A 27,385-nucleotide genomic window follows, 5' to 3' on the forward strand; every position below is an offset into this window, starting at 1 on the left:
AGAGGGTTAAGGGTTAGAGGGTTGGTTAGAGGGTTAGAGGGTTAGGGGTTAGGGGGTTAAGGGTGTTGTTAGAGGGTAGAGGGTTAGGGGGTTAAGGGTTTAGAGGGTTAGGGGTTAGAGGGTTAAGGGTTAGAGGGTTAGAGGGTTAGGGGTAGGGGGTTAAGGGTTAGAGGGTAGGGTTAGGGGGTTAAGGGTTAGAGGGTTAGAGGGTTAGGGGTTAGGTTAGAGGGTTAGAGGGTTAGGGGTTAGAGGGTTAGGGGTTAGGGGTTAGAGGGTTAGAGGGTAGGGGTTAGAGGGTCAGAGGGTTAGGGGTTAGGGGGTTAAGGGTAGAGGGTTGGTTAGGGGGGTTAGAGGGTAAGGGTTAGGGTGGGTTAGGGTTTTTGGGTTTAAGGGTTAGAGGGTTAGAGGGTTAGGGGGTTAAGGGTTAGAGGTTAGAGGGTTAGGGGTTAGAGGTTTAGAGGTTAGAGGGTAGGGGGGTTAAGGGTTAGAGGGTTAGAGGGTTAGGGGGTTAAGGGTTAGAGGGTTAGAGGGTTAGGGGTTAGAGGGTTAAGGGTTAGAGGGTAGGGGGTTAGGGGTTAGAGGGTTAGAGGGTTAGGGGTTAGAGGGTTAGGGGTTAGGGGGTAAGGGTTAGAGGGTTAGAGGGTTAGGGGTTAGAAGGTTAGAGGGTTAGAGGTTAGAGGGTTAGGGGTTAGAGGGTTAGGGGTTAGAGGTTAGGGGTTAGAGGGTTAGCGGTTAGGGGTTAGAGGGTTAGGGGTTAGAGGATTAGAGGGGTTAGAGGTTAGGGTTAAAGGGTTAGAGGGTTAGGGGTTAGAGGGTTAGGGGTTAGAGGTTAGGGGTTAGAGGGTTAGAGGGGTTAGAGGGTTAGGGGTTAGAGGGTTAGGGGTTAGAGGTTAGGGGGTTAGAGGGTTAGAGGTTAGGGTTAAAGGGTTAGAGGGCTAGGGTTAGGGGTTAGAGGGTTAGGGGTTAGAGGGTTAGGGGTTAGAGGGTTAGGGGACTCTATAAAGGCTTCCTCAAATAGCCGTGGCGGCGGCGGCGCAGACGTTGGAGAGTTGGAGAATGAACTGGATGAAAAGAAAAACACTCTAGAAGCGTACCGACAGAACATATCAGAGGTACTAATTTCTAATCAAGAAATGTGGTTCCATATTCCATATTTTCCTTTATGATACTGGAGTGTGGGGGCTGTGTCTGGTTAGGCCTAACCCTAACCCTAACCCTAGGGTTAACCCTACCCTAACCCTATGGTTAGGCCTAACCCTAACCCTAACCCTAGGGTTAACCTAACCCTAACCCTAAAGCCTTCTGAATGTTGAGTTTCTTTGTGGATTGTTAATTAATCCAGTTTGGCAAAACCACAAATAAGAAACGGGATTATTGTGAATAATGAGCGATAAAAATCCCGTTATTGAGACTGAGCTCTGACCACAGCTGTGGATCACGTCCATTAAGGTGCCTGATCACTTTTCACCGTTAGCAAACTTAGTTAAAGTTAAGAAATCCCTCGATATTAGTGAGAGATGCCAGAATAACAAGCTTGTGACCCCCCCCCCCCCCCCCCCCCCCCCCCCCGAAGTTGGTCTCAGGACGTCCTTGAGAATATCGTAGAGCGGATGTTTCCTCACTCCTTGTTGCTGCTGCAGCTAACGAGTCCCCATCTCCTCCCCAGAAAGGAGTTCTTCATCCACCACAATTAGACTGAGGATCATTGTGTAAAACTGCATCGTGTTGGTGGTTAACGAGAGACGTCCGGCTCTTGGAACAGGTCTTACTAGACCTCCTGCTGGAGGACACAGTTCCTCCTGCTGGAGGGTTAGTTCCTCTGGAGGACACAGTTCCTCCTGCTGGAGGACACAGTTCCTCCTGCTGGAGGGTTAGTTCCTGCTGGAGGACACAGTTCCTCTGCTGGAGGACACAGTTCCTCCTGCTGGAGGGTTAGTTCCTGCTGGAGGACACAGTTCCTCCTGCTGGAGGGTTAGTTCCTGCTGGAGGACACAGTTCCTCCTGCTGGAGGACACAGTTCCTCCTGCTGGAGGACACAGTTCCTGCTGGAGGACACAGTTCCTCCTGCTGGAGTGTTAGTTCCTGCTGGAGGACACAGTTCCTCCTGCTGGAGGACACAGTTCCTCCTGCTGGAGGGTTAGTTCCTGCTGGAGGACAGAGTTCCTCCTGCTGGAGGGTTAGTTCCTGCTGGAGGACACAGTTCCTCCTGCTGGGGGTTAGTTCCTGCTGGAGGACAGAGTTCCTCCTGCTGGAGGACAGAGTTCCTCCTGCTGGAGGGTTAGTTCCTGCTGGAGGACACAGTTCCTCCTGCTGGAGACACATTGTCCTCCTGCTGGAGGGTTAGTTCCTGCTGGAGGACACAGTTCCTCCTGCTGGAGGACACAGTTCCTCCTGCTGGAGGGTTAGTTCCTGCTGGAGGACACAGTTCCTCCTGCTGGAGGACACAGTTCCTCCTGCTGGAGGGTTAGTTCCTGCTGGAGGACACAGTTCCTCCTGCTGGAGGACACAGTTCCTCCTGCTGGAGGGTTAGTTCCTGCTGGAGGACACAGTTCCTCCTGCTGGAGGGTTAGTTCCTGCTGGAGGACACAGTTCCTCCTGCTGGAGGACACAGTTCCTCCTGCTGGAGGGTTAGTTCCTGCTGGAGGACAGAGTTCCTCCTGCTGGAGGGTTAGTTCCTGCTGGAGGACACAGTTCCTCCTGCTGGGGGGGTTAGTTCCTGCTGGAGGACAGAGTTCCTCCTGCTGGAGGGTTAGTTCCTGCTGGAGGACACAGTTCCTCCTGCTGGAGGGTTAGTTCCTGCTGGAGGACACAGTTCCTCCTGCTGGAGGACACAGTTCCTCCTGCTGGAGGGTTAGTTCCTGCTGGAGGACACAGTTCCTCCTGCTGGAGGACACAGTTCCTCCTGCTGGAGGGTTAGTTCCTGCTGGAGGACACAGTTCCTCTGGGAGGGTTAGTTCCTGCTGGAGGACACAGTTCTTCCTGCTGGAGGGTTAGTTCCTGCTGGAGGACAGAGTTCCTCCTGCTGGAGGGTTAGTTCCTGCTGGAGGACACAGTTCCTCCTGCTGGAGGGTTAGTTCCTGCTGGAGGACACAGTTCCTCCTGCTGGAGGACAGAGTTCCTCCTGCTGGAGGGTTAGTTCCTGCTGGAGGACACAGTTCCTCCTGCTGGAGGGTTAGTTCCTGCTGGAGGACAGAGTTCCTCCTGCTGGAGGGTTAGTTCCTGCTGGCGTGCCCAGAATCCCAACTGTTTGCACAGATCAGAGGAAATGAGGTAATTCTGCAGCCGTGCTCATGGCAGCGTCTTGAGAGAAGATATGTTTTATTTGCCTGTTTACGTCAAGGTCGCCATGGCAACCACCATGGCTGCCAGTTGCAGCGATCTTTAGGGGGCGGAGTGAAGCTGAAGGAACTTCAGCACAGCTGTGAACATCTGCAGCCGCTGATGAACATCTGCAGCCGCAGCGTGTTCTCGAGGGTTCGGATCTCATGGCCGTAGTTTATGGCGTTTTCACCGTAGTTTGTGGTGTTTTCACCGTAGTTTGTGGTGTTTTCACCGTAGTGTCTGTTGTTTTCACCGTAGTTTGTGGCGTTTTCACTGTAGTTAATGGTGTTTTCACCGTAGTTTGTGTTATTTTCAACCGTAGTTTGTGGTGTTTTCACCATAGCTTATAGTGTTTTCACTGTAGTTTGTGTTATTTTCACCGTAGTTTGTGGTGTTTTCAACATAGTTTATGGTGTTTTCCCCGTAGTTTGTGGTGTTTTCACCGTAGTTTGTGTTATTTTCACCGTAGTTTGTGTTACTTTCACCGTAGTTTGTGGTGTTTTCACTGTAGTTTGTGTTATTTTCACCGTAGGTTGTGGCGTTTTCAACATGGTTTGTGGCGTTTTCACCGTAGTTTGTGGTGTTTTCACCGTAGTTTATGGTGTTTTCACACCGTAGTTTGTGGTGTTTTCAACATAGTTTATAGTGTTTTCACTGTAGTTTGTGTTATTTTCACCGTAGTTTGTGGTGTTTTCACCATAGTTTATAGTGTTTTCACTGTAGTTTGTGTTATTTTCACCGTAGGTTGTGGTGTTTTCACCGTAGTTTATAGTGTTTTCACTGTAGTTTGTGTTATTTTCACCGTAGTTTGTGTTATTTTCACCGTAGTTTGTGGTGTTTTCACCGCAGTTTGTGTTATTTCTACACCACAAACTACGGTGAAAACACCACAAGCTACGGTGAAAACACCATAAACTACAGTAAAAACACCATAAACTATGTTGAAAACGCCACAAACTACGGTGAAAACGCCACAAACTATGGTGAAAACACCACAAACTACGGTGAAAACACCACAAACTATGTTGAAAACACCACAAACTACGGTGAAAACACCACAAACTACGGTGAAAACACCATAAACTACAGTGAAAACACCACAAGCTACGGTGAAAACACCACAAACTATGTTGAAAACACCACAAACTACGGTGAAAATAACACAAACTACAGTGAAAACACTATAAACTATGGTGAAAACACCACAAACTACGGTGAAAACACTTTGTAGTTTGTGGTGTTTTCACCATAGTTTATAGTGTTTTCACTGTAGTTTGTGTTATTTTTTCACCGTAGTGTGTGGTGTTTTCACCGCAGTTTGTGTTATTTCTACACCACAAACTACTACGTGAAAACACCACAAGCTACGGTGAAAACACCATAACTACAGTAAAAACACCATAAACTATGTTGAAAACGCCACAAACTACGGTGAAAACGCCACAACTACGGTGAAAACACCATAAACTATGGTGAAAACACCACAAACTACGGTGAAAACACACACAAACTACGGTGAAAACACCACAAACTACAGTAAAAACACCATAAACTATGTAAAACACCACAAACTACGGTGAAAACACCACAACTACGGTGAAAACACCACAAGCTACGGTGAAACCACCACAAACTACGGTGAAAACGCCACAAACTACGGTGAAAACAACACACACTATGGTGAAAACACCACAAACTACGGTGAAAACACCATAAACTACAGTGAAAACACCACAAGCTACGGTGAAAACACCATAAACTACAGTGAAAACACCACAAGCTACGGTGAAAACACCACAAACTACGGTGAAAACACCACAAACTACGGTGAAAACACCACAAACTATGGTGAAAACACCATAAACTACGGTGAAAACACCACACACCTACGGTGAAAACACCATAAACTACAGTGAAAACGCCACAAACTACGGTGAAAACAACACACACTACGGTGAAAACACCATAAACTACGGTGAAAACACCACAAACTACGGTGAAAACACCATAAACTACAGTGAAAACACCAAAAACTACGGTGACTACTGCTTCTTTGGCGCCCCCTCCCCCCCACCCTCAGTCTGCTCCCTCTCCCCCCCCCACCCTCAGTCTCCTCCCTCTGACCTCCAGGAGGGACAGTCATGTCCCTGTGGAGCCCTTCAGGACTCCCCGTCCTCCCCGTCCTCCTCGGCCCCTGGCCCCTGGCCCCTGGTGCTCCAGACCCTGGTGCTCCAGACCCTGGTGCTCCAGACCCTGGTGCTCCAGACCCTGGGCTCACACCGGTGGCTCAGCTCTGATCGACATGTGCAGCGCGTCTCCAGACCGACCCGCCTGCCTGCGTTTGCGTTCCCATTAGAATTCCGCCGCCATGGGCTGAGGAGAGGAGCCGGGTCAGCCTGGCTCGCTGGCCTTTCTCGCCCTGCTGCTAATGAGGGAGACGCCTGTTGAGTTGATCATTAAAGCAGAGAAGCTCAGAGGAGGAGGGAGGAGGGGCCAACCCCCGAGATGGTGACGTGCACACAGCCGCACAGGTGCACGTGCTGTCGTAACACTGCTTATAACACAGTATATGAGCCCACCAAATATTACAGTTTTCTTTGATTTTTTTCTGCATGTGGAAAACGATGAGCGCTCTCTAAAACTAAAAATAACCCTCCTTTGCACAGACAACATTAAAGCTCACCTGGTTAAACTTTGATGACGTTAAACAACCAAATTCCATCATGTGAATGATACGATACAGCTAGAAAACCCAACCATGCACGAGGCGCGTGCACGTGTTAAAAAACATAGACGGGTAACATGGACGGGTAAGCGCTCACTTCCTGCTTCTGCATTAATTAGCTCTTAGCTGGAGAAATCATTAATTATACTGGGATGATCGTGGACCCTTCAGGCAGCCTGTGTGTGTGTGAGTGAGTGGGTGTGTGTGTGAACAGTGTGTGTGTGTGTGTGTATGTGAACAATGTGTGTGTGTGTGTGTGACTGACCACTTCCTGATCTCCCCCAACACAAAGCAACAAAGCTTTCATGCAGATGGATCAGAACCAGCCAACCAACAGTGTGAATATTAACTGTGGTCGAAGCCTTTGAAGAGTCTAAAATCACCTGTGATGGAGAGTGAGCACCTGTGGTGAAGGTCACCTGTGGTGAAGGTCACCTGTGGTGAAGGTCACCTGTGGTGAAGGTCACCTGTGATGAAGAGCACCTGTGATGAAGAGCACCTGTGATGTAGAGCACCTGTGATGAAGGTCACCTGTGATGGAGAGCACCTGTGATGAAGGGCACCTGTGATGTAGAGCACCTGTGTTGAGGAGCACCTGTGATGAAGGTCACCTGTGATGGAGAGCACCTGTGATGGTCACCTGTGATGGAGAGCACCTGTGATGGAGAGCACCTGTGATGGAGAGCACCTGTGATAGAGAGCACCTGTGATGGTCACCTGTGATGGAGGGCACCTGTGTGATGGAGGGCGCCTGTGATGGAGAGCACCTGTGATGGAGAGCACCTGTGGTGAAGAGCACCTGTGGTGGAGAGCACCTGTGGTGGAGGGCACCTGTGGTGGAGAGCACCCGTGGTGAAGAGCACCTGTGATGGAGAGCACCTGTGGTGAGGAGCGAGCACCTGTGGTGAAGGTCACCTGTGATGTAGAGCACCTGTGGTGAAGAGCACCTGTGGTGAAGAGCGAGCACCTGTGATGAAGAGCACCTGTGGTGAAGAGCGAGCACCTGTGGTGAAGGTCACCTGTGGTGAAGAGCGAGCACCTGTGGTGAAGGTCACCTGTGATAGAGAGCACCTGTGGTGAAGGTCACCTGTGGTGGAGAGCACCTGTGGTGGAGAGCACCTGTGTTGAAGGTCACCTTTGATGGAGAGCACCTGTTATGTAGAGCACCTGTGATGGAGAGCACCTGTGGTGGAGAGCACCTGTGATGAAGGTCACCTGTGATGGAGAGCACCTGTGGTGGAGAGCACCTGTGGTGGAGAGCACCTGTGATGGAGAGCACCTGTGGTGGAGAGCACCTGTGGTGGAGAGCACCTGTGATGAAGGTCACCTGTGGTGGAGAGCACCTGTGTTGAAGGTCACCTTTGATGGAGAGCACCTGTTATGTAGAGCACCTGTGATGGAGAGCACCTGTGGTGGAGAGCACCTGTGGTGGAGAGCACCTGTGTTGAAGGTCACCTTTGATGGAGAGCACCTGTTATGTAGAGCACCTGTGATGGAGAGCACCTGTGGTGGAGAGCACCTGTGATGGAGAGCACCTGTGATGGAGAGCACCTGTGATGAAGGTCACCTGTGATGGAGAGCACCTGTGGTGGAGAGCACCTGTGGTGGAGAGCACCTGTGATGGAGAGCACCTGTGATGGAGAGCACCTGTGATGAAGAGCACCTGTGGTGAAGAGCACCTGTGGTGAAGAGCACCTACCAGGACCATCCCGCACACACGGAGCAGTGGGCAGAGAGACTATGGGAATAAAGGAATATATCTATAAGGAACAAAAGGAAAGTCTTCATTTTACAGACACTGAAGCATTTTTATTTTGCTTGTTCAGCTGGGAGGAGGCGCTTAAATCAGCACAATCATCCGTGACCCTGTGACCCCCCATCGGATACCATAGCGACCGGCATGGAACCGTCTCATGATGGAAGCTGTGGTTCCTAAAGGTGGCAGCCTGAGCTTCCTCTCTGGGACTGATGGAGGTCGCGGTTGCAGGAGGCTCATCAGGCTGTTGGCAACGGTCAATATCCACAGGAGCCTCTCGGATAAACAGACCATAACGGCCTCAGAGATTATTGTCCTAACTGTGATTCATTTTAACAACCTGAGCCAATTACCGTGGAAACTTAAGTTAATGGTAAATATGATGAGCATTGGGTTCGTTCCTCTTCAGTAATGAAGAATAACGGGAGAGGAATCACTGCTAGCACTAGCTAGCACTAGCTAGCGCTAGCTAGCTAGCACTAGCTAGCACTAGCTAGCACTTCTTATGGTGAAGACTGAGGCAGCAGGATGTGAGCTTGGGAGAAAGGAGATACACTGTCTGGAAGGAAATGAGCAAGGAAGGAAGGAAGGAATAGAGACTTTTGTTTGGCTTGTAGTCAGATTCTACCCTCCTGATAAATGTGGGGAGTTAGCCTGGATGGTTTAGCTCAGCCTTGATGCCCCACCCTCTGCTCACAGCTCAGCCTTGATGCCCCACCCTCTGCTCAGAGCTCAGCCTTGATGCCCCACCCTCTGCTCAGAGCTCAGCCTTGATGCCCCACCCTCTGCTCAGAGCTCAGCCTTGATGCCCCACCCTCTGCTCACAGCTCAGCCTTGATGCCCCACCCTCTGCTCAGAGCTCAGCCTTGATGCCCCACCCTCTGCTCACAGCTCAGCCTTGATGCCCCACCCTCTGCTCACAGCTCAGCCTTGATGCCCCGACCTCTGCTCACAGCTCAGCCTTGATGCCCCGACCTCTGCTCACAGCTCAGCCTTGATGCCCCGACCTCTGCTCACAGCTCAGCCTTGATGCCCTGACCTCTGCTCACAGCTCAGCCTTGATGCCCTGACCTCTGCTCACAGCTCAGCCTTGATGCCCCACCCTCTGCTCACAGCTCAGCCTTGATGCCCCACCCTCTGTTTTCCAGGTATCAGTATTGTTATCACACGCCTCCTTTTCCAAGATGCCCGAGCTCTACCGTGACCACCCCGACCGCCCGGCGTGTGACACGCTACCCGCGTGTGACACGCTACACGCGTGTGACACGCTACCCGCGTGTCCATGAGCCTCCCTGGCCAGAGTCCTCAGGCAGGAACCATGTTGATGCAGGAGGGAGGCGTGGCCCAGAGACACAGGACAGGTTAGTGTCCCCCCAACTGTCCAGGCCGACCTCGGCCTTGTGAGGAGACGGTCAATATTATCCCACGAGAGAAAATCCTTTATATCAACATTATATTGGGTCATTGCAGGGCCATAAACAACAACAACACGCTGCAGTCGGCTTCTCCGTTTGGCTTCAAATGGCGAGATCTTGGATGGGCGGCTGAATGCAGATGGGTCTGGGGGGTCTGGGGAGAACAGCGACACATTTAAAGTGCTGATGAATCCAATCAGCCCGTTTCCAGGCTCCCAACACAGATCTGCCCGTGCTTTAAGCAGAGCTTCTCAAGGGCTTAATTAGTAGATGCTTGTGTATTGTTTGTTTCCAGGCATTAGTAAAGTCTGCGTGTCCTGATAATGGAATTGGCTGGAATATTGAATGGTTTGGCCCTGCCTTCATGCCACCAGCCGGATCCTGCTGTCAACACCATTGTTCCGTCAGGCTCCTGTGGAGCCCCTATCCATGTCAGTGAAGGGAGCCAGCCGAGCCCCCGGCTGAAGCTCCGGGGTTCCGTGTCGCTGAACGAGCCTCTCCGAGCTGGGAAAAGCCCTCAGATTAGACCGTCAGATGAGAGCTGTGCTTTGGTTCCAGACCAGAAAGTTTTCAATGGAAAAGCTCCAAACAGGTTCTGTATGTTACAAAGAAGCTTTAGATGAGCCGAAACGGCCCGTTACTATGGCGCCTCCATAGCCTGGAATACCGGACACTCCAAAATATTCCAAATGAGTTCATTTTCTTTAGTAATTTATTTTACCAAGGTGTCTGTTAATGTGCACGGTACTGAAACGTGACGCGTTTAAATGTATTGTTGTTGGTGAAAGTTAGACGGTGACCTTTGACCTTTCCACACACAACTGCCAGGGATGAAGCCGACCGTCCGATCCGTGTCCACCTGGGAATATTTAAAGACGTTATGCACAAGGTGAGGCAGGGATTCAATCATATAGACTAAAGGCTGGAAACCGGCTATTCGACACAGTTCCGCTCCAGGACTTTTCAATTTGGGTCGTGCGCCGCTCCGGCTGGAGCGAGTCCTTAATGACCGCCACGAAAGACGGACATCCCAGTCGCTCCTGCCCGCCGTCCCAACACGCTGCAGGTCTCTGTGAGGCAAAGTGAGCGTCGTTGGATCGGGCTCGCAGACACCTGGAGGGTCTTTGATGTGCTCGGGAACGTTCCCAAGCACAGCAGCATGGATTTGGTGTGTTCCACTCAGGAGCGTGTCTACGTCCAAATCTCTCCTGGAAGTGTTTCAGGAATGTGCGGAAAGTTAAAAATGACCAAACACGGACGCGCTGCAAAATAAAATCCTCCGTCCTTTATTGAGATTTTAAAATGAGACGATGCTTTTGATCAGGAAAGAGGAAGTTCTTCTCAACGGAAATAGGTTTGGCCCTAAGTGGGCCAACGTTTGATCCGTCACCTCTGGGAGGGCGTCTGCAGCCGTATCATCAGGTGTCGGAGCTCTTTCACCGTTGACTGATGATGCAACAGCAAAGATTCCAGACGAGCTTTTTAGAGGAACATCAGGTATTTACCCTCTGATCCCTCGTGATTTGTTTCACCACTGGTGCGACGTGCTCGGTGTGTGTGTGTGTGTGTGTGTGTGTGTGTCTTGGTGGAGAGGACAATATTGCAACATCGAATCCACTACCTCAGGGCAGACACACGAGCATTTGCACTTCATTAACTTAATTAAAAGTTGAATCGTCATAGTTACTAATAATCTGAACGGACGTTGAACGGCTCTTGGAGCAGAAATGTCAATGATGTGGGATCTTGTCACATGGTATTTTCATCGGCTTTGCTGCATTAAAGGGTACCAGTGGGGCAATTTAGCCAAATGTGATTGAAACGGATATTTTGGGGGGAGGGGGAATCATTTGTGTTTGGCAGAGAAATATTGTACAGTTAAAGGGCAGGTGTGTTCTGTGTCATGCTGAGGTTCTGCAGCACCAAGGACCCGTCTGGGCCGACCACTATAGTTCCCAATGCAAGGCCCCCTTCTGCTCCCACTCAACATAAACGGTGCTAACACTTCATCCCGCTGAGCCTCAGTGTTCAATACAACCTCATTCAAGTCCAATTTTACTGGTTTCTAATTGTATTAAATCAGTCTTTTATTGTTGATTTCACGATGATTTATAGAGCAAAGATTTCTGCAGTCTGCAGCAAAGAAACCAGAAAGAACAGGAAATGCTATCTGAGCCGTTTCATTAAATTAGACGCAAAGTTGCTGGTGTGTTGTGGGTTGTAATTACAGTGTAATATAGAAGCAGAAGCCGACCTCTGCACGGTTCTGTGTCCCATTACAGTTTTGGGTTGGACGGCAACAGCCCAGGCAGAGACGAGCTGGTTCTTCGGGACATTTCATCCCGCGCTGCTTATTTTTGTGGAGCGGACATGGACTTTATCTAAAATCATCCAAAAGCTCAACAGCGTCCTGCAGAGTTCTGTGGAGCAGTGAAAACGGTCAATTATGCTTCCTAAAGACCCATCGATGAAATAATCCTAAAATATGGGTCATTTCCCTGTTTCCCTTTATCATTTCTGACCGCGCAGCAGTAATAGTCCCTGCTAATGAAGATCAGTCTCCGGAACTCTGCTGGGTTATGGGCTGGTTGAGGGCAGGACCATGCTAAAAGCTAAAGCTAGCCTGTAGTTTGTGTCCAGTTAGTGTTGCATTCTTTTCAGACATCAGTTACCAGTATGAACAGCTATTTCTGGACCCGACGGCGTTGCTTTAATTAAAAATTTAACTCAGGATTTAGAGGATTTGTGCTGGACTGAGAGGCCTCCGGCATCCATCACCCCCCCCACCCTTAAAGAGTGAAGGTAAAGTGAGGGCGAGCGGAGGCAGCTGCAGAGCACAGTGAACAGTCAGAGAGGTGGGTGTATAAAAGCAGGAAGGAGAGGGCCACAATGTCAGAGTGAAGTCATTTTATGGGGGTGGGATCCACTCAGACACGGTTCCGCTGACCCAGTGGCGACACCGCTGCAATCGTAGCTCAGCGGCCGACATTAACGGCCTTCCAACTATCGTCTACATGCTGTTCCAAATGGTGAAGTTGTTAATTTATCCTCGTTAAAAGAGAGAAGCTCCTTCCAATTTAGACTAGATCAGAAAATAAGCAGCACCTTTGAACGGATGAACCCATTTCTAGGGCGTCATCGCATGGAAGCTCCAGCCTCGTTGGTCCTGCTGGTCCTGGAGCACAAGAGCAGAGGAGAGTGCACAGCTGACCCCAAGGTCAGCGGCTGTCGTGCACCCTGCACGTGATGTCGCCCTCTCACACGGTTACCGTGGTTACCGCTCATTTTCTTCAGGTGTTAAGAAGGCTAGGGTTAGAATGACCTGGCTCGACCTTCCTCCTCCTGTTGAACCAATAGTAACTCGCCCGGCTGCGAGCGCACGCCGTGCTGCTGGAACCACAACGGGAGGGGTGGGGGTGGGGGGCGAGGGGTGGGGGTGGGGGGCGTTTGCTGCTGTAGGTGGAACTAACCTGCAGAGCTAATGATACTTCCATCTGCTGTCTTCTGCCAAGAGTGACAGCCACAGCCGGCGCCTGGCGCTGGGAGGCTGAGGCGGGTGAGGAGAGGAGGGTTGGCAAAGGAGGGCGGCTCGTACAGAAGAGGCCATTTCACGCAACGCAGCTTCCAGGAAGTCAGTCATCAGAATGCTGGAGGAAAGCTGCAGCCCTTTCATAGCCCGCCAAAGGAAGCGACCAGGCATGGAGGGCCCTTTAGAAGACAATATCCTCTGACTAATGCCATCTGGGACGACTCTCTGGACCTTGTGTTGAAATGCCCCCCCCCCTTATTCCAACACGGACTCAGTCGGGTCCTTCTGGCCAACTTCTATGACCTCATTTTAGTCACTTTAGTATGGGAGCGCTGAGAGCTGCTGGTTATCTGTTATTTACGTGGATTTTACTGAGGAGAGGAGGCTGATGGGGGGGTGAGAGAGCAGCAGGGTCCTTTTGGTTTGGACCTGTGCTGTAGAAACAATCTGCACTTTCATTTTTACAGTATCGAGAGGAGCTGAAAGGACGTTTTCTGCTCAATATTTGTCTTTAGAAAGAAAAAGGCAGTTTGCTGCAGTTTATAACCCTTAAAAAGGTGAATTTCACAGAGATTTCCCTCATCTCCCTTTTGGAAGACAAGAGCCATCAGTCTCAGCAGTAAACCTCTGTTCAGTAACAGTGTTCCAGAGTTTAGGAGCTGAAGGAGGAACAGTTCCCTGGAAGGGGGAGAAATGTTCTGGAAGAAATGAAATGTTGATCTCACACAAGCTGAAACCGCCGTCACACCAGAGAATAAAGGGTTCCACGTTTGTTCTCATGTAGAACTCGTGTAGCAGATTCAGTGGTATTGCGTCATAATGCAGCAAGTAACCATTAATACACACACACACACACAACACACACACACACACCACACACACACACACACACACACACACACCCTTGATACTACGGTGTCTCTGTAGAGCCGAGGATTCACTTGAAATAATGGGCTCATGTGAGGCTCCAGGTTCCGGTTCTGATGATGGAACCCGGTTCAACTGGGCACCTCGTCTGGAGCGCTCTGCAACACATGCTAACGTCCTGCTTGGCTAACGTTCTTTAACAGGGACAGAAACTCCAGTAAAAACTCTTCCTGGTGGGATTAACCCTGAGGTGTTTGGGAAGCTCTGGGAACGCAGAAATCTATCAGAATTATTTGGTTTGGCTTCCGTCCCCATAATAGTTCGACTCTTTTAGTCCATTTAAACGTAAATCAAAGCTGCCAAAAATCCAAATATCTTCATGATATTGCTGATTTATTCCCTGTTTTCCCAGAATAAAACCAATTCCGAGTGACTCTTAATCACTCCCAATATGACACAACGGGACCTTCATGTTGGTTCTGTTCTGACTCATGTGGACTTCAGTGCAGTGGTCACGAGTTTAGGTTAAACTACCTGCATGATGTCATAGATAAATGACGCCTATGGAGGATTACATGCACACGCACGCGTGCACCTGGGTCCCTGCATGTGAAACACGCCCCTGTTGGTGACCGGGTGTGATCGGCCCTGCTCAAACCCCTGAACTGGCTGCTCGTGCTGGAAGCCTGTGGCACGATTCCCAGTTTCTGGATCCTTCCAGCCGTTATGTGGAAAGATCTCCGCCTCACGCTGAACATCCCGGAGCCCCGTGGATGGGAAGAGACGTATCGTGGCCCTCAGGGCGGCACCGGCGACATCAGAATGCAGCAGAATCCAGAATCAACCCAATCACGAAGAAGAGGCGCAGCCCCACGGGACTTTGGGTTGGAACTGATGCTTCCAGGTTTGGAACTTGATGTTTGACATATTGGTTGTGAAGCCTCGTCCAAAGCTGCTCTGCAGACGCTGCAGGTTAGTCAGTAGGTGTGGTTGACCTCCTGACCCCATCTGTTGGAGGTTAGTGCAACTAAACCTGTCAGACTCTGTCCTGATGATGCTGAACTTTGACTTAGATGTTCTCCTCCAGTTCTTTTGTGATGAAGAACGCACGGTTGGCAGGTTTTCTGAGCACAGCTGGGGGTCTCTGCACTGGAATGACCTTTGACCCGGGTCAAACTCCAGCAGAGCATCCGGGGTCTGTTGGCACTTCCAGGGGAGGAACGCTTGTTCTTCATTCAGGCCTTTGCTCCTTAACGGGCGTTTTCTTACACAATTTTAAAATGGAATAATTCTGTTATGAAAAACAATCCTTATTAAATTAGTAAAGCCTTTATAACACAACATGCTGATGTTTGTGTGGATCCACAAGCTTCACAAAGCTTCATTTTATGAACACTTTTTCACAAACACTTTTTAAAATGATTTTTCTATATAGTTTTGTTGGTTTACAACATTAAAAAGCAATTAAATGTAAATGTCCTCCTAATGTGAAAGTAAAGACAACTTTAGATTCTTGTTCTGTGATAAATGGGGCTATTTTTTCCTCTTTTTAATCTTAGTAAACACTATTTTAGAGCTTCTGTCTCCATGTCGGCACCTTTCTCGGCGTCTTTTGTCAGTTTTTTCCAACCAAGTGGACACGTTTGCCCCAGATCTTGTTAAAATGGCAACATTTGCCCTTTTTCCTGCTCCTTTGCTCCAGTAGCCACGACAGCCGCCATAACCCGTGTCGGGGTGTCGCAATGCTGCCTGTCAGCGGATCCGGCCCATGTTTGCTGGACCCTGGCGCCGGCCGGTACGGACCGCCACGCCGGGTAGCTGGCAATCCAAGCATCTTATCATACCAGGAGCTGCGGTCATCCGGGACACGCAGGACACACGGGACACGCGGGTTTGGTGCCTTTCAAAGCGAGCGCAGGCAGAGAACAAGTGTGGGTGAAAACGGAGAGTTTTCAACGTGGCGTTCTGGGCTCACGGTGGACGGCAGCAGCCAACCCGCTGTCAGAACGTTCCTGCTGCAGGGTCGAGGCTGCCGTTCTGGACCAGCGGGGTCAGCGGTGGTCAAGGCCCCCGGAGTGTCTCCTCGCCCGAGTCACTATCAGCGACGTCAGCGTCCACAGGCAACACGAGCAGGTCGTGGCTGCGGTCCCGCCGTCATCGTCCGCTGAGACGAAGACGACCACGGACATGAGGGACAGACGAGGATGGTGTCAGAAGAGGCTCCACGTCCAACCAGGAAGCAGCGTGTGCATGCTGGGTTCCTCCTGCCTGAACGAGAGCTTCATCCTCCTGTCCCAGGGTTAGGGTCAGCAGTTCTAATATCAATAATTGTCCCTCCAGCTCTTCCGTGCTCGTTCCCTCTTTCCCACACTCATCCTGGTGTCTCCACCCAATATGTCTCTCTGGGCTTTCTCACTTTTTTAATGTTTAATGACAGACTAATTGAGGCAGAGGCCGTTTCAGACAGCATCCGTCGTCATTATCCTCGGCATTAATTACTTGTCTGCTTCTTTCGATTTGACATTTATTAGTCTGATCTTTTCTTCCAACATTCTATTGCACAACGTTCAAGAGCCCAATTAAGTGTTACTGTCATCAGGTTATTATCATCAGGTTATTATCATCAGGTTATTATCATCAGTTATTATCATCAGGTTATTATCATCAGGTTATTATCATCAGGTTACTGTCATCAGGTTACTGTCATCAGGTTATTATCATCAGTTTATTATCAGGTTATTGTCACCAGGTTATTGTCACCAGGTTGTCATTTTTTATTTTTTCTCACTATTTATTTTCTTTTAATAACTTAAGACTTCACATCATTTTCCCCTCATGATTTACACACTTTACATACATGTTTGGATCTAGTTAGAATTATTCTTAATTTTAACGCTATTCCTTATTGAGACACACGTCCAGTCTGGTCTGTGAGAAAGAGGGAATTTAAATAGAAATTCATTTAAATGATCAGGAGACTGTGTGTTGTCATTAAGAAGTTTCCTGATTACGGAAAACTGTGAATCTATAAAACACTAATTGAAATTCTATATGTATGAATCTCCATATAAGAGATTACCAGATCTGTAAATGACTGTAAACCCTGAATGAGGGAGGCTGAACATAGAATAGATCAGAATAGAACATAGAATAGAATAGAGCATAGAATCATACTCCAATCATACTACTGATCATTACTTTGTGGACAGAACCTGGAGTAGATGAAGGAAACGTGAGGGAGTTCCTGTAGACTTTTCCCTGTCGGACAACCTGGCTGTGTAATTTATCACATTCTTGAGTTTGATGTTGATAGGAAGATGCAGCCTGAGACTTTCTGGGGAATATTTGGTGCGGCCGTCTCACAGCGAGCAGACGAGGGTGTGATCGATTCCTGGTTTCGAACCGACAACACGGCGAGCCGACGGGCAGCGACCACACCTCCTGGCTCTCTGGCGTCACAGCAGGATTATAGGTAACATTTTTCACTCCACTTAACCAGTAATGGGTGGAGATGGCTGTGGGCTCGTCACACCCGTGCTCTAATGTCCAACCTCAGTCCTCCAACACTCATTTGTCCAACAATAATAGACTCCGCTGCTTTGACCGGGCTGGTTCCATCTCACTTGGGGGTGGATCTTTTCTTTTCAGCAGTTTTCATTTCATCCCTGTGGAAAGTAATTTCTCTCCCTCTATCTCGCTGTTTGTGTCCCAGACGGGTGTAAGTGAACGGTGTGGCCTCCAGGAGGAGTCACACTGCCTGGAGATGGAGAATCCTCAGACAAATCCTGGTTCTGGCCTTGCGGACCTTTAGCAGTGTCTCACATGGGACCGATGCTGCTGTGGAGGAACAGAACGTCTGGATGTCACTGTTTTTACTGCCCCTTTCATGCTATTATAGTGTCATTCTGGAAACATGAGAAACAGAATCCGAATAGGAAGAAAAGCAGAGCTGATGGCTCAGCGTGTGTCTGTCCTCAGCTCGAGGAGCGAGTAAATAACGGGAAAAGAGACGCAAGCAAGGATCCAGCTGAGAGCAAGAGGCTCTGCCTCCAGTGGCTTTGTAATTACAATGGAAGCGGATACGTTTCCACCGTTAATATGGTGGGATGGAGATCTGGGGGGGGGGCGACGAAAAATAAAAGCTAAAAGGAAGTCAGGAGAAATGTGATTTCTCTTGGTTCTTTTGCCAAAGAAATACATGTTTGCTGTCTGGGAATGTCGGGGGGGGGGGTGCTCTAACCCAGGTTACCAAAATGGAGTTAGGGTTTTTTAAATTAAATCACAAGATTTTTTAATTCAAGAAGAAGCAAAGCTGTTAAGCTGCTGAGGCACCTTCATGCTAAAGTGCAACTTTAATTTCATATCATTTTTGTGGGTAATTGTGACGTCGCTTCCCTTTGACGTATCAAAGCGGCGCCTCCTTTACTGACGTGTGTTCAGACTTCACAGCAGCTGACTCTCGTTCGAAGTCAGCAGCTTTCTTTATTACGTGGCCGGTTCCCCGGTGGACATCTGCCCTCCATTCTGGACTGACGTCCACCGAGCCCACACGGATGCCGTGTGCCTGCCCACATGTCTGAAGATGAGAGATTCCCTACGTGACTCCTGATCTCAGACTCGTCTGCTTCAGATAAAGTTATCCGTGCATGTTTGTGTAGCCATCCATGTGGGTGGAAGGCGTCTGAAGCCCTGCTGCTGTAGATGAGGTGATGTATGCACGTCTAAGTGAAGACGCTTTCCATCTGATGACGGCGACATCCCCGTGAACCCGTCACTCGAATGTTTTTCTTTTCCTACCTAATTAGACTGTGATCGTTCAGTGAGTCCAAACCTGCCAGGAGGGAATCTGGGTTTATCTCACATTCACAGGGTCTCTGAGCAGTCGGAGAAGAAGCATCTGGAAGCAGGAGCCGAATGTGGGAACCGGATTATCAAAGAAAGCAAATTAACGCTTTTAATGACTCATTCCAGTCTTTCCGTGTCTGTTGCGAACATGCGGCCGGAACCACTTACCACTGTTTTTAATTTCAATTTTCCCAGAATTTTAATCACAACAGGAAGTTTTGACCGTTCCTAGAAATGGTTGGAACGATACGAAGAAGGGAATTCACCGCAGTTTCAAAGGAAAATGAGCCCATTTCTCGGAAGCAGCGTAATAAAACGGGAGTGAAGATCGCAGAAAGAGGAACATCTCCAGGACAAGATTGAGCTGGTAGCTCTTTAGTTCTAATGACCCGGCAACTGTTGGCGTGTTGTATTTGGGCGGGAGCCAACGTTCCTGCTTCCTGTTTGTACTGATGATGAAGCGCTTGTTGATTGTTTGATCAGTAGAAACGAGTTTGAATGGCTTCAAGGATAAAACGCCGGTCAACAGGAATAATCCTGAGCCTCTGGGATTGTTCTTGACAACGCGGGCTTCAAAACCTCGCTGCTGATGTGACCAGAGGTAGAATCACGCGGCTGAATGGACGTCTGCTGGTGGCTCCACCAGGGGCTTTTGAAATGTTTGTGTAACGAGGAACGCTAACGAGACCTGATTACAACTGTGATTGTCCAACTTATTCTGGGTGTCACAGCTGGTGCCTCCTGCTGCTTCAGAGGCTTCCGCTGGGTTTTATCCCTGGCTGGAACGTGTGGAATCACATTGACATTGTTGCTTTGATCTTTTTCTTTTACATCCCAAACAAGCACACGTTCAACATCCTGAAAATAGAACCGTGCAGGAAGCTTAAAATCAATATTCTCTGAAATAACAAGAAGACCTGGGTCGTAAACGCCGATGTCGGTACTCACCAACACAAGATCTGTTTTTTGTTCCACACACGTGCACGTACACGCACGTGCACGCACAGGTTTTGAACAATTAAGCACTAGCTGTCGGGCTCCGTGCCTGGGTCCATTGTAAGTGCAGTAAACCTGTTGGAGTGTGACGGAGCATTAAAGGCTTCCTTCATTAGCCTCAACAGCTCCAACGGGGGCAGATTGACTGAGTGCCACCAGTCCTCCTCGCACGTTTACCTCCTCGCACGTTTACCTCCTCGCACGTTTACACCCCTCAACAATCTTACTCCTGATTCTCAAACTGCCAAAGGGTGAAACACACAACACTGACCACCGCCATCATCATCCTCAGTCTTTGTCATGTCTCTGCTTCGTGTGTGTTTGGGGTCACTTGTGTTAGGAACGGCCAGGTGGGCAGTTGTATCTCACTATTACCCCTCCAGTGTCAGCGTGTTCTGCTAATTGTGTAGTTATCTTTGTATAACCTTCATATCAGTTATTAGGAGATAAATGTGACATTCTGATATCCTCAAAACCAAAAATGTGCTGCATCAAGAATTAACACTGGTAAAAGCAGAAGCCAGCAGACCGCTAGAATAACGTTGTTGTTGTTGTTGTTGTTGCTGATCAGGTGACCCCGTGACCTCGAGATTAAGGTTAGGAACATCCCAAAATGGAACTGCTAATCACAACAATGTTGTTATTTTTTAAATGGTTGCAGCCTTTAAGGAAGCTTTGTGTGCATTTACTGACTAGATTCCACTGATATTGGGGAAATCATCATGACGCAGCGTTTTGGACCCTTTCCTAGAAAAGCCCCGTGCGTTTGACACTTCAGCTTCGGGAGGGGAGGTCTCACCTACTCGGCATTTCCTGTGGTGACCAGAGTTTGACGTTATCCGTCATTAGGAATCAGAGGCCCTCCACCACATGATTCCCAGTGCCAGACCACAGGAATATCCAGAATGTGACCGAGCCTCCAAGGCTCCATATGCTTCATTTCCTATTTCACAAGAGATCGTGGTCCGTGCTGAGTTCTGGCAGCTGCGAGCCACCATTCCTCATTTGACTTTGGTTCACGGTTGATGTGTGAAGTTGTACACAATGACAAATGTTCGGCCTGTTTTAGGAAGCGGAGAGCTGCCGCGGATTTAAGAGGGAGTCTTCCTTTGTTCAAATCATGAAGCGTGCCATATTTACACACTGTTACTGACGTGTGTGTGAGTGTGTGCGGGTGTGTGTGTGTTCACCCGTGGTTCAGTGAATCCAGCCTCAGCTGTGAAGTTGCTCCGTTTCTCCCTGTTATTTTCTGTGGAGGTCATTATTCAGTGACAGTCCGAACCAGAGGAACATAAATCTCTGGGCCATTGATGTGACCTTAATTCATAGTGTTTCACTCTAATCAAGCTCTGCATTCACACTCACACACACATGCTAACGCACACTGAAACGCGTAGACAGATGGGTTTTCATATACGGCCGCCCGGGGCTGCAGTACTGGTTTTAAAAACACCCATAACATCTGTAAAACATTACGCTGATTATACTGGTCTTCCAAAGCAATCGGCACTGTGGGGTTAGAACGACAGAACATCCCAAACTGAAGGAGAACGATGAGAACTTTACAAGGCTGGTGGTTTGAAACCCCCAGCAACATTCACAGCCCTTTTTTATAGGTTTTATGAGTTATATAGCAAGCTTATATGCATTATGGTATTACCCACAGATCTGTAGTTTAAATCCCTGTGAAATAACTACATGCAGCAGAGAACCACTGTAGATTTCTGTGTAATTTGTACAGTGTCCATTCATTCATTGAGGTGTCCCGCGGGCAGATGGGGATCTTTGTTACATTCAGTGTTTTTGTCACTTGAACCCTGAACAAAAATGATGTCCTCAGTCATAATAGGCAGGCAGGAACTGTGCTAATTACCCTTAAATGCTAAACAAATGAGCCACTCTGTGTTGTGTGTTTTCCCACTGACCTTGGAACCAAGCAACTTTTGTTCTGGTGTCTTCAACAACAGCCTCCAGATACATCTGCACATTCTGAAATAAGAATTCTACTTTGAGTGAGTAAACTGTGATTGTAAAATAGATCCTGGTGCCTGACACGAAGATGGTTTTGTCTGTTGTTTGGCTCGTTACCCTCGTTAAACAGCTGCATGTGAATCCATGGTGCCCACATTTAAGCTAGCTTGATTTTCTCATGAATCTTGTCTCATTGACGCCCCCCCTCGCCGCCTCCTTTGTCTCCAAAGCTTCATTCTTTGCATGCAGAGGTTTGGGGGGGGGGGGGGGGTTAAGAGTGGAGCTGGAATGGAGTTCTGCTCCATTTACCCCCCTGAAATAGTCCGCTCAGTACGACACACTCTGTTTTCTCTCAATCCTCACTCTCCACTCTGTTCCTCACTTCTGTCCATCTCACTTCTCATCTCTGTGTGACATGTGGTCATTTCGCTCCATTCCAGGACGGCTTAGCAGGCCTTTCAAATATTGCTCCTACCTTTCCATTACTTCCTGCTCAGTTGCTGGCAGCTTATGGAGCTCTTTTCCGTTCCCTGAGCTATGACACTTTTCTTAAATCTCCAATCTGTGTCACCTTCTGTGTGACTGCCGTCCTCTTGAAGGTTCCTCCTACTAGTGTGACCACACACACAGGACGGGTGACCAGACGGAGACTGGGTCTTATGTGGATTAACCCCAAACATTGTGTTGCTTTTGCATCAGGGAAATTCAATCACACACACGACACTTGAACAGCAAAATGAAGCTTGTTCTTCTGTTTCCTACAGTTAAACACCCTTTAGTAAGTTTAGTGGAGCCTTGGTCAGGTTCTTCTCACAGCTGGAGGAGCTTGAGGTTAAACACCTGGGTGAGGGGATGCACCCTTTAGTGGAGCCTTGGTCAGGTTCTTCTCACAGCTGGAGGAGCTTGAGGTTAAACACCTGGGTGAGGGGATGCACCCTTTAGTGGAGCCTTGGTCAGGTTCTTCTCACAGCTGGAGGAGCTTGAGGTTAAACACGTAGGTGAAGGGATGCTCCCTTTAGTGGAGCCTTGTTCAGGTTCTTCTCACAGCTGGAGGAGCTTGAGGTTAAACACGTAGGTGAGGGGATGCACCCTTTAGTGGAGCCTTGGTCAGGTTCTTCTCACAGCTGGAGGAGCTTGAGGTTAAACACCTGGGTGAAGGGATGCACCCTTTAGTGGAGCCTTGGTCAGGAACTTTTCAAAGTTTTTGGGTTACTGGTATTTTTGTTTTTTATTTACACAAAAAGTGAACCTTTGGTTTTGCCTCATCATGAAAGGTGGCAACATTGACCTTCAAGGATCCGTGTCTGCAGTGGCAGCGTTCTCTCCTCCCTCTATCTTCTCCTGCCAAACGCTTCGTATTGTTGATTTGAAGATGTTTAAATTCCCAGTGCAGGGTTTCATTCCTTATTATATATATAATATTTCCCAACGCCCTGAGCGTCAGAGTGAAGCTGCTTCACAGAAGGGTTCTGTTGCAGGTTCTTCTGGAGAGCAGAGGAAGTCTGATTTTAGCAACGCGCTGAAGAACCTTGACCCGCTGGTGAGCCCAGAAAAAGGAATTGCCTAAAATCCAGACACACACGTTCATGCTCGGGCAAATAAAACCTCAGCTGTCGACCGTTTAGACTCTAAACTTTGTCCTTTGTCAAATGTTAGAACCCATTGTGGCCCACGAATCAAAATGTTTGCCCACCCCTGGTTTAGAGAGACTGTAATCGTGGCTTCTTAAACAAGAAAACCAGTTAACCCAGTTACTAACCAGTTAACCCAGTTACTAACCAGTTAACCCAGTTACTAACCAGTTAACCCTGACCCGTTTACTTATTTTAAGGATCGTAACTTTGCCTGTTCTCATCTCTGATGCTGTTTGTGTTTCCTGGCATTCGATGGCTCGCTGTGAGGGAGTTTCACTCCTCGATGTCTGAGCTCATATTTCCACATCGTTCTCCTCACTGTTGCGATTGTGAGGCTCATCACACACACACACGCACACACACACACGCGCGTACACACACACACAGCGCGTTCATGCTCAACATACATGACACATATTTACACACAGAAGCAAGACGTGAATCAAAGGTGGCTCCACTTCTAGACACTTGTTCTAGGACATTTATCTCCCATTCTTTATCTCTTAAGTCCATTCCAAGCACACAAAGCCCTTTTTGGGTCTTGGTGCTGTATTTTCTCATTTTAAAATAATAAACTACAACTGCAGTTATACTGTTACAGTTCTCAATGTCTTCATCTTGAACTCGAGGGCTTTACAGTTTCTTAAAGAATATATTTACATGTATTTTATTGAATGTGCTTTTCAGAGACCCACCAAAAAGAAAATTGGAAAAATTGCACGAGGACAGGAACTAAAACCAGGTTTGTTATTTCTTTGGTAATTTGATGGAGTAATCTGATGTCCTGTCTTGATTATAGGAAGCACTCCTGACACGACTACTGTATCTAGAGAGTTAGAGCAACACAAATGGGACAGAGCTTCATCAGAAGCTTCAGGAAGTCCATTGTTTGCCCCCAGGGAATGAAATCATTGTTGTGGCTCTTCCAGGGGCCCCTGCTTGACAGCGTTGTGTAATCTTGTCTTGGAATGCAGCATAAGCAGCATGTTCCTTTACTCTTCATGTGTTTATCATTGTGTAGTCGCAGCAGAAGCTGAATCATTTTACATCTTGGCAGTTCTTGTAGCCACTATTTGACCCCCCCCCCCCCCCACACACACACACTTATACAATGTCCCTTCTGTGAAACACTATCTGATTGCATCTACGTCCCACAAAAAGACTGAAAATGTTACGAAGACATTCAAAGAACAGTCCGAAGCATGAAAGGGAATCTTATTTCAAATGAAAATGATGCATAATAATGTAAAATATTTCTGTAATCCCCCCCCCCCCATTAATACGCTCGCAAGCGCTGAATTTACCGACAAAAACAAAGAAACTTGATCATTTCAGGTTTCTAGTCTTTGATTCGTTAATATCAATAATAATAAACACCTTTTGGACCCTCAAGGTTGCTTTAAAAGGGTCAAAGATACCACGTAAATACAAATGGCAACGATATAATCTGAAGGGGAATGGAGAGATTGAGACGGGACTCGAGCCGGGCCGGGCTGTCCTTTGTCCCCAGTTCTGTTCATAGTCTTTATGGACAGAAGTTCTAGGCGTAGCCAGGGGCCGGAGGGAGTCCGGTTTGGGAACCACAGATTTCATCCAGTTGTCCTGTTGGCCTCATCAAACCAGGCCCTCCAGCATGTACCGGGGCGGTTTGCTGCCGAGTGCGAAGCAACTAGCATGAGAATGAGCACCTCCAAATCCAAGGCCACGGTTCTTGACCTGGTCTCCCTCTCCAGGTTGGTGGGAAAGTCCTGCCACAGGTGGAGGAGCTCAGGTATCACGAGTGAGGGGAAGAAGGAGCGACAGATCCACCCTCTCCTTACCCGAGTAAGTTCAGGTCGGGGTGGCCGTTCCTCCCAATCACGCCCCTCCAGGTGTCGCTGCCATTGCCTGCAGGGGCGTTGACCCCCCCCAGTTGAACTATGGGGTCCCCAGTCAAAGTACTGGCACCGACTCCAAGAAGGCCGGGTACGGTGCTCATGTTTGGCCCGTAGAGAGAAACAACATCAAGAGACCTGACCCGGACCCCGACCTCGACCCTGACCCTGACCCAGACCACAACCCCGACCCTGACCCCGACCTCGACCCCGACCCTGACCCCGACCCTGACCCCGACCTCGACCCCGACCTCGACCCTGACCCCGACCCAAAGGTGCAGGGAAACGACCCTCCAGCCCACAGAGAGGCAGGACACTGAAATTATTCCATCATTCAGGTTTTGAGGGAGTTGTTGATGCTAAACCTCTTGTCTTAGCCTGGACTTGGCTGATTGAAGTGAATGATGAGGTGTTCCATCTGTGGTAATAACAGCAACACAGAAATATGTTCACTAGCGCTCTGTCACCGTGCCAGGAAATAGTTGGCTCCTATCAGCGCTCAGTGCCGTCAGTCCCAATGATCCAGAGCAGAATGCTTCCATCAGCTCCAACAAACTGTTCACACACATGCACGTCCAGCTAATAGTCAGAAGGAGACATTTCTTTCCTCCTTGGACGTTTGATTACTTTAACTTCCCAAACTAACCTTTTGCCCACTCCCAGAAAGAAGCACACATTTCTGAGCAGTTAATTCTCAAGGTAGCAGCCAGTTCTCTGCACAGAGCCACAGGTCAAGTTCTTTAGTTTCAGGAGTCAAGTCTCAGTTCTCACCTTAATTCTTAATGGTTTGGCCCATGAATATTAATAGTGAGGCCATGAATACACATGAAAAGAACAGGACTTTGAATAAACTAATTGTTGCATGGCTTGGTAGAATGGACGAATACTTTTAGCTCCCTCTTCTGTTAGCTCATTCTACCTTCTGACAGAGTCCACTTGGAATATTTGACTCTGTAAGTTCTTCAGGCATTACTGGTTTTATGTAATTGTAGCTAAATAAAATGAAAAAGAGTAATCCGTTAAGACACGTAGCACAACTTATTTTGTATAATGTCCTTTCCTTACATTATTTTTCCATAGATCTACAGTCATTTAAACCGACCACACTCTGGCCACTGGTCTTGGTTCCTTTCTTTGCTCTCTACTCTGCCTTTGTGTGCATTAATAGAGTTTATGTCTTGTCCATCGAGTGACCGTCAATCCGGTAATCTGCAATCAATATCGGCCTGTGTGTTTTCCTGCAGCCAGGAATGGCCTGACTGTAAGCACATGTTCCTTTGATTGTCAATAGAGGACTGCACATTCCCGGCATACCTGGAAAAGTTCTGCTGGTATCGATTCAGTCCGTCTACTGTGGGCTTTCCACGCACAGACAGGTTGTAGAGGAGTTTTGAGCAGCTAGGTCACTGACCCTGTCGGATAAAGAAGGTCCGGCCAGTTGTCTTTGTTCTATGGAGAGATTGTAGAAATGAGCTCTGTTCTCATGGTGGGGAGGCTCAGCTTTAAGTGGAAGGGCTGATTAGACATCTGGAATGGGCTCAAAATAGAGTTACTGAATCTGCATTTTAGGCATCTGGCCATATGTCTTCTAGAGAAGCTGGGAAAAGTGGCCATAAAAACATGGTCTAGATCTCCCCGTGACCCAGACCAGGACCAGGACCAGGACCAGGACCAGCAGCTGCACTTACACTCATTTATTCAGTATTTGGGCCAGTTTGGGTTTGTGGCATTTGAAGCGCGGTGATGATACGGAGCGACTAAGACTGAATGTGGAGTCCTGTTTTATTTCATTTGATGCAGTGTATTATTATTTGTTGCCATATGGTGATAGTTAAGACAAACCTTTATCCATCATCATATGGTAATGTTGAAGCAACAATCCTCTTCTTTTCCTCTTATTTTGTGTATCGCCTTTGATTATTAACCTTATTACGTTTAGAAAGATAAGTGCAGAGTGACAAATTTAAAAAAGAAACTAAACAAATCACTGTAAATATGCCATATTTCATTAATTAGAAGATAAAATCTGCCCAGTCATGTTATTGAACAGCCCTGGTAACTCATGGGTGCACAAAAGGGAACTTTTGACATTTTGATAAATCAGATCAAAAGATCAAAAACTTCTCACAAATCTTTGAGCTCAGAACCAAAGCCTGCGAAGACGGGCCTGGTGGATCGGAGGAAGGCTAAAATTCATGGATTTCCTTGCTAGAACAATAAAATTACATCCAGTTTTAGAGACGGATTTAAAGCCAACATACAAACAAGTTGATTGTTTTTGACTTTGAGCAATGTGCCCCCGTATTGTAGCTCCGTGTAGCGCCAGTAGGGGGACTCGACTCCTCGTGTTCCTGCCAACCCCCTCTCTTCTCCACTCTCCCCCTCATCCCTGCATTCTCCCAGGTTGTGGAAATGCAGCAGCCCGCTGGTTAGTGTCTGGATCCCTCACTCA

The 27,385-nt window shown here is 48.3% G+C and overlaps 1 protein-coding gene across 3 annotated transcripts in view; it reads left to right on the forward strand.

The window, feature by feature from the left end:
- LOC130518505 (RNA-binding motif, single-stranded-interacting protein 3) overlaps positions 1-27,385 on the forward strand; it is a 178,820-nt gene that overhangs the window by 10,991 nt on the left and 140,444 nt on the right. Inside the window, exon 1 of one of the 3 annotated variants that reach the window (XM_057021132.1) lies at positions 10,655-10,714. The exons of the other annotated variants lie outside the window; for them this stretch is intronic. Coding sequence (XP_056877112.1) covers positions 10,667-10,714 — 48 coding nt within the window. The 5' untranslated portion in view covers positions 10,655-10,666. Of the gene's footprint in view, positions 1-10,654; positions 10,715-27,385 lie in introns of those variants that run through there. 3 annotated transcript variants of the gene reach the window in all.

This window comes from Takifugu flavidus, chromosome 21 (genome assembly GCF_003711565.1).
Source record: "Takifugu flavidus isolate HTHZ2018 chromosome 21, ASM371156v2, whole genome shotgun sequence".
Taxonomy (NCBI): Eukaryota; Metazoa; Chordata; class Actinopteri; order Tetraodontiformes; family Tetraodontidae; genus Takifugu; species Takifugu flavidus.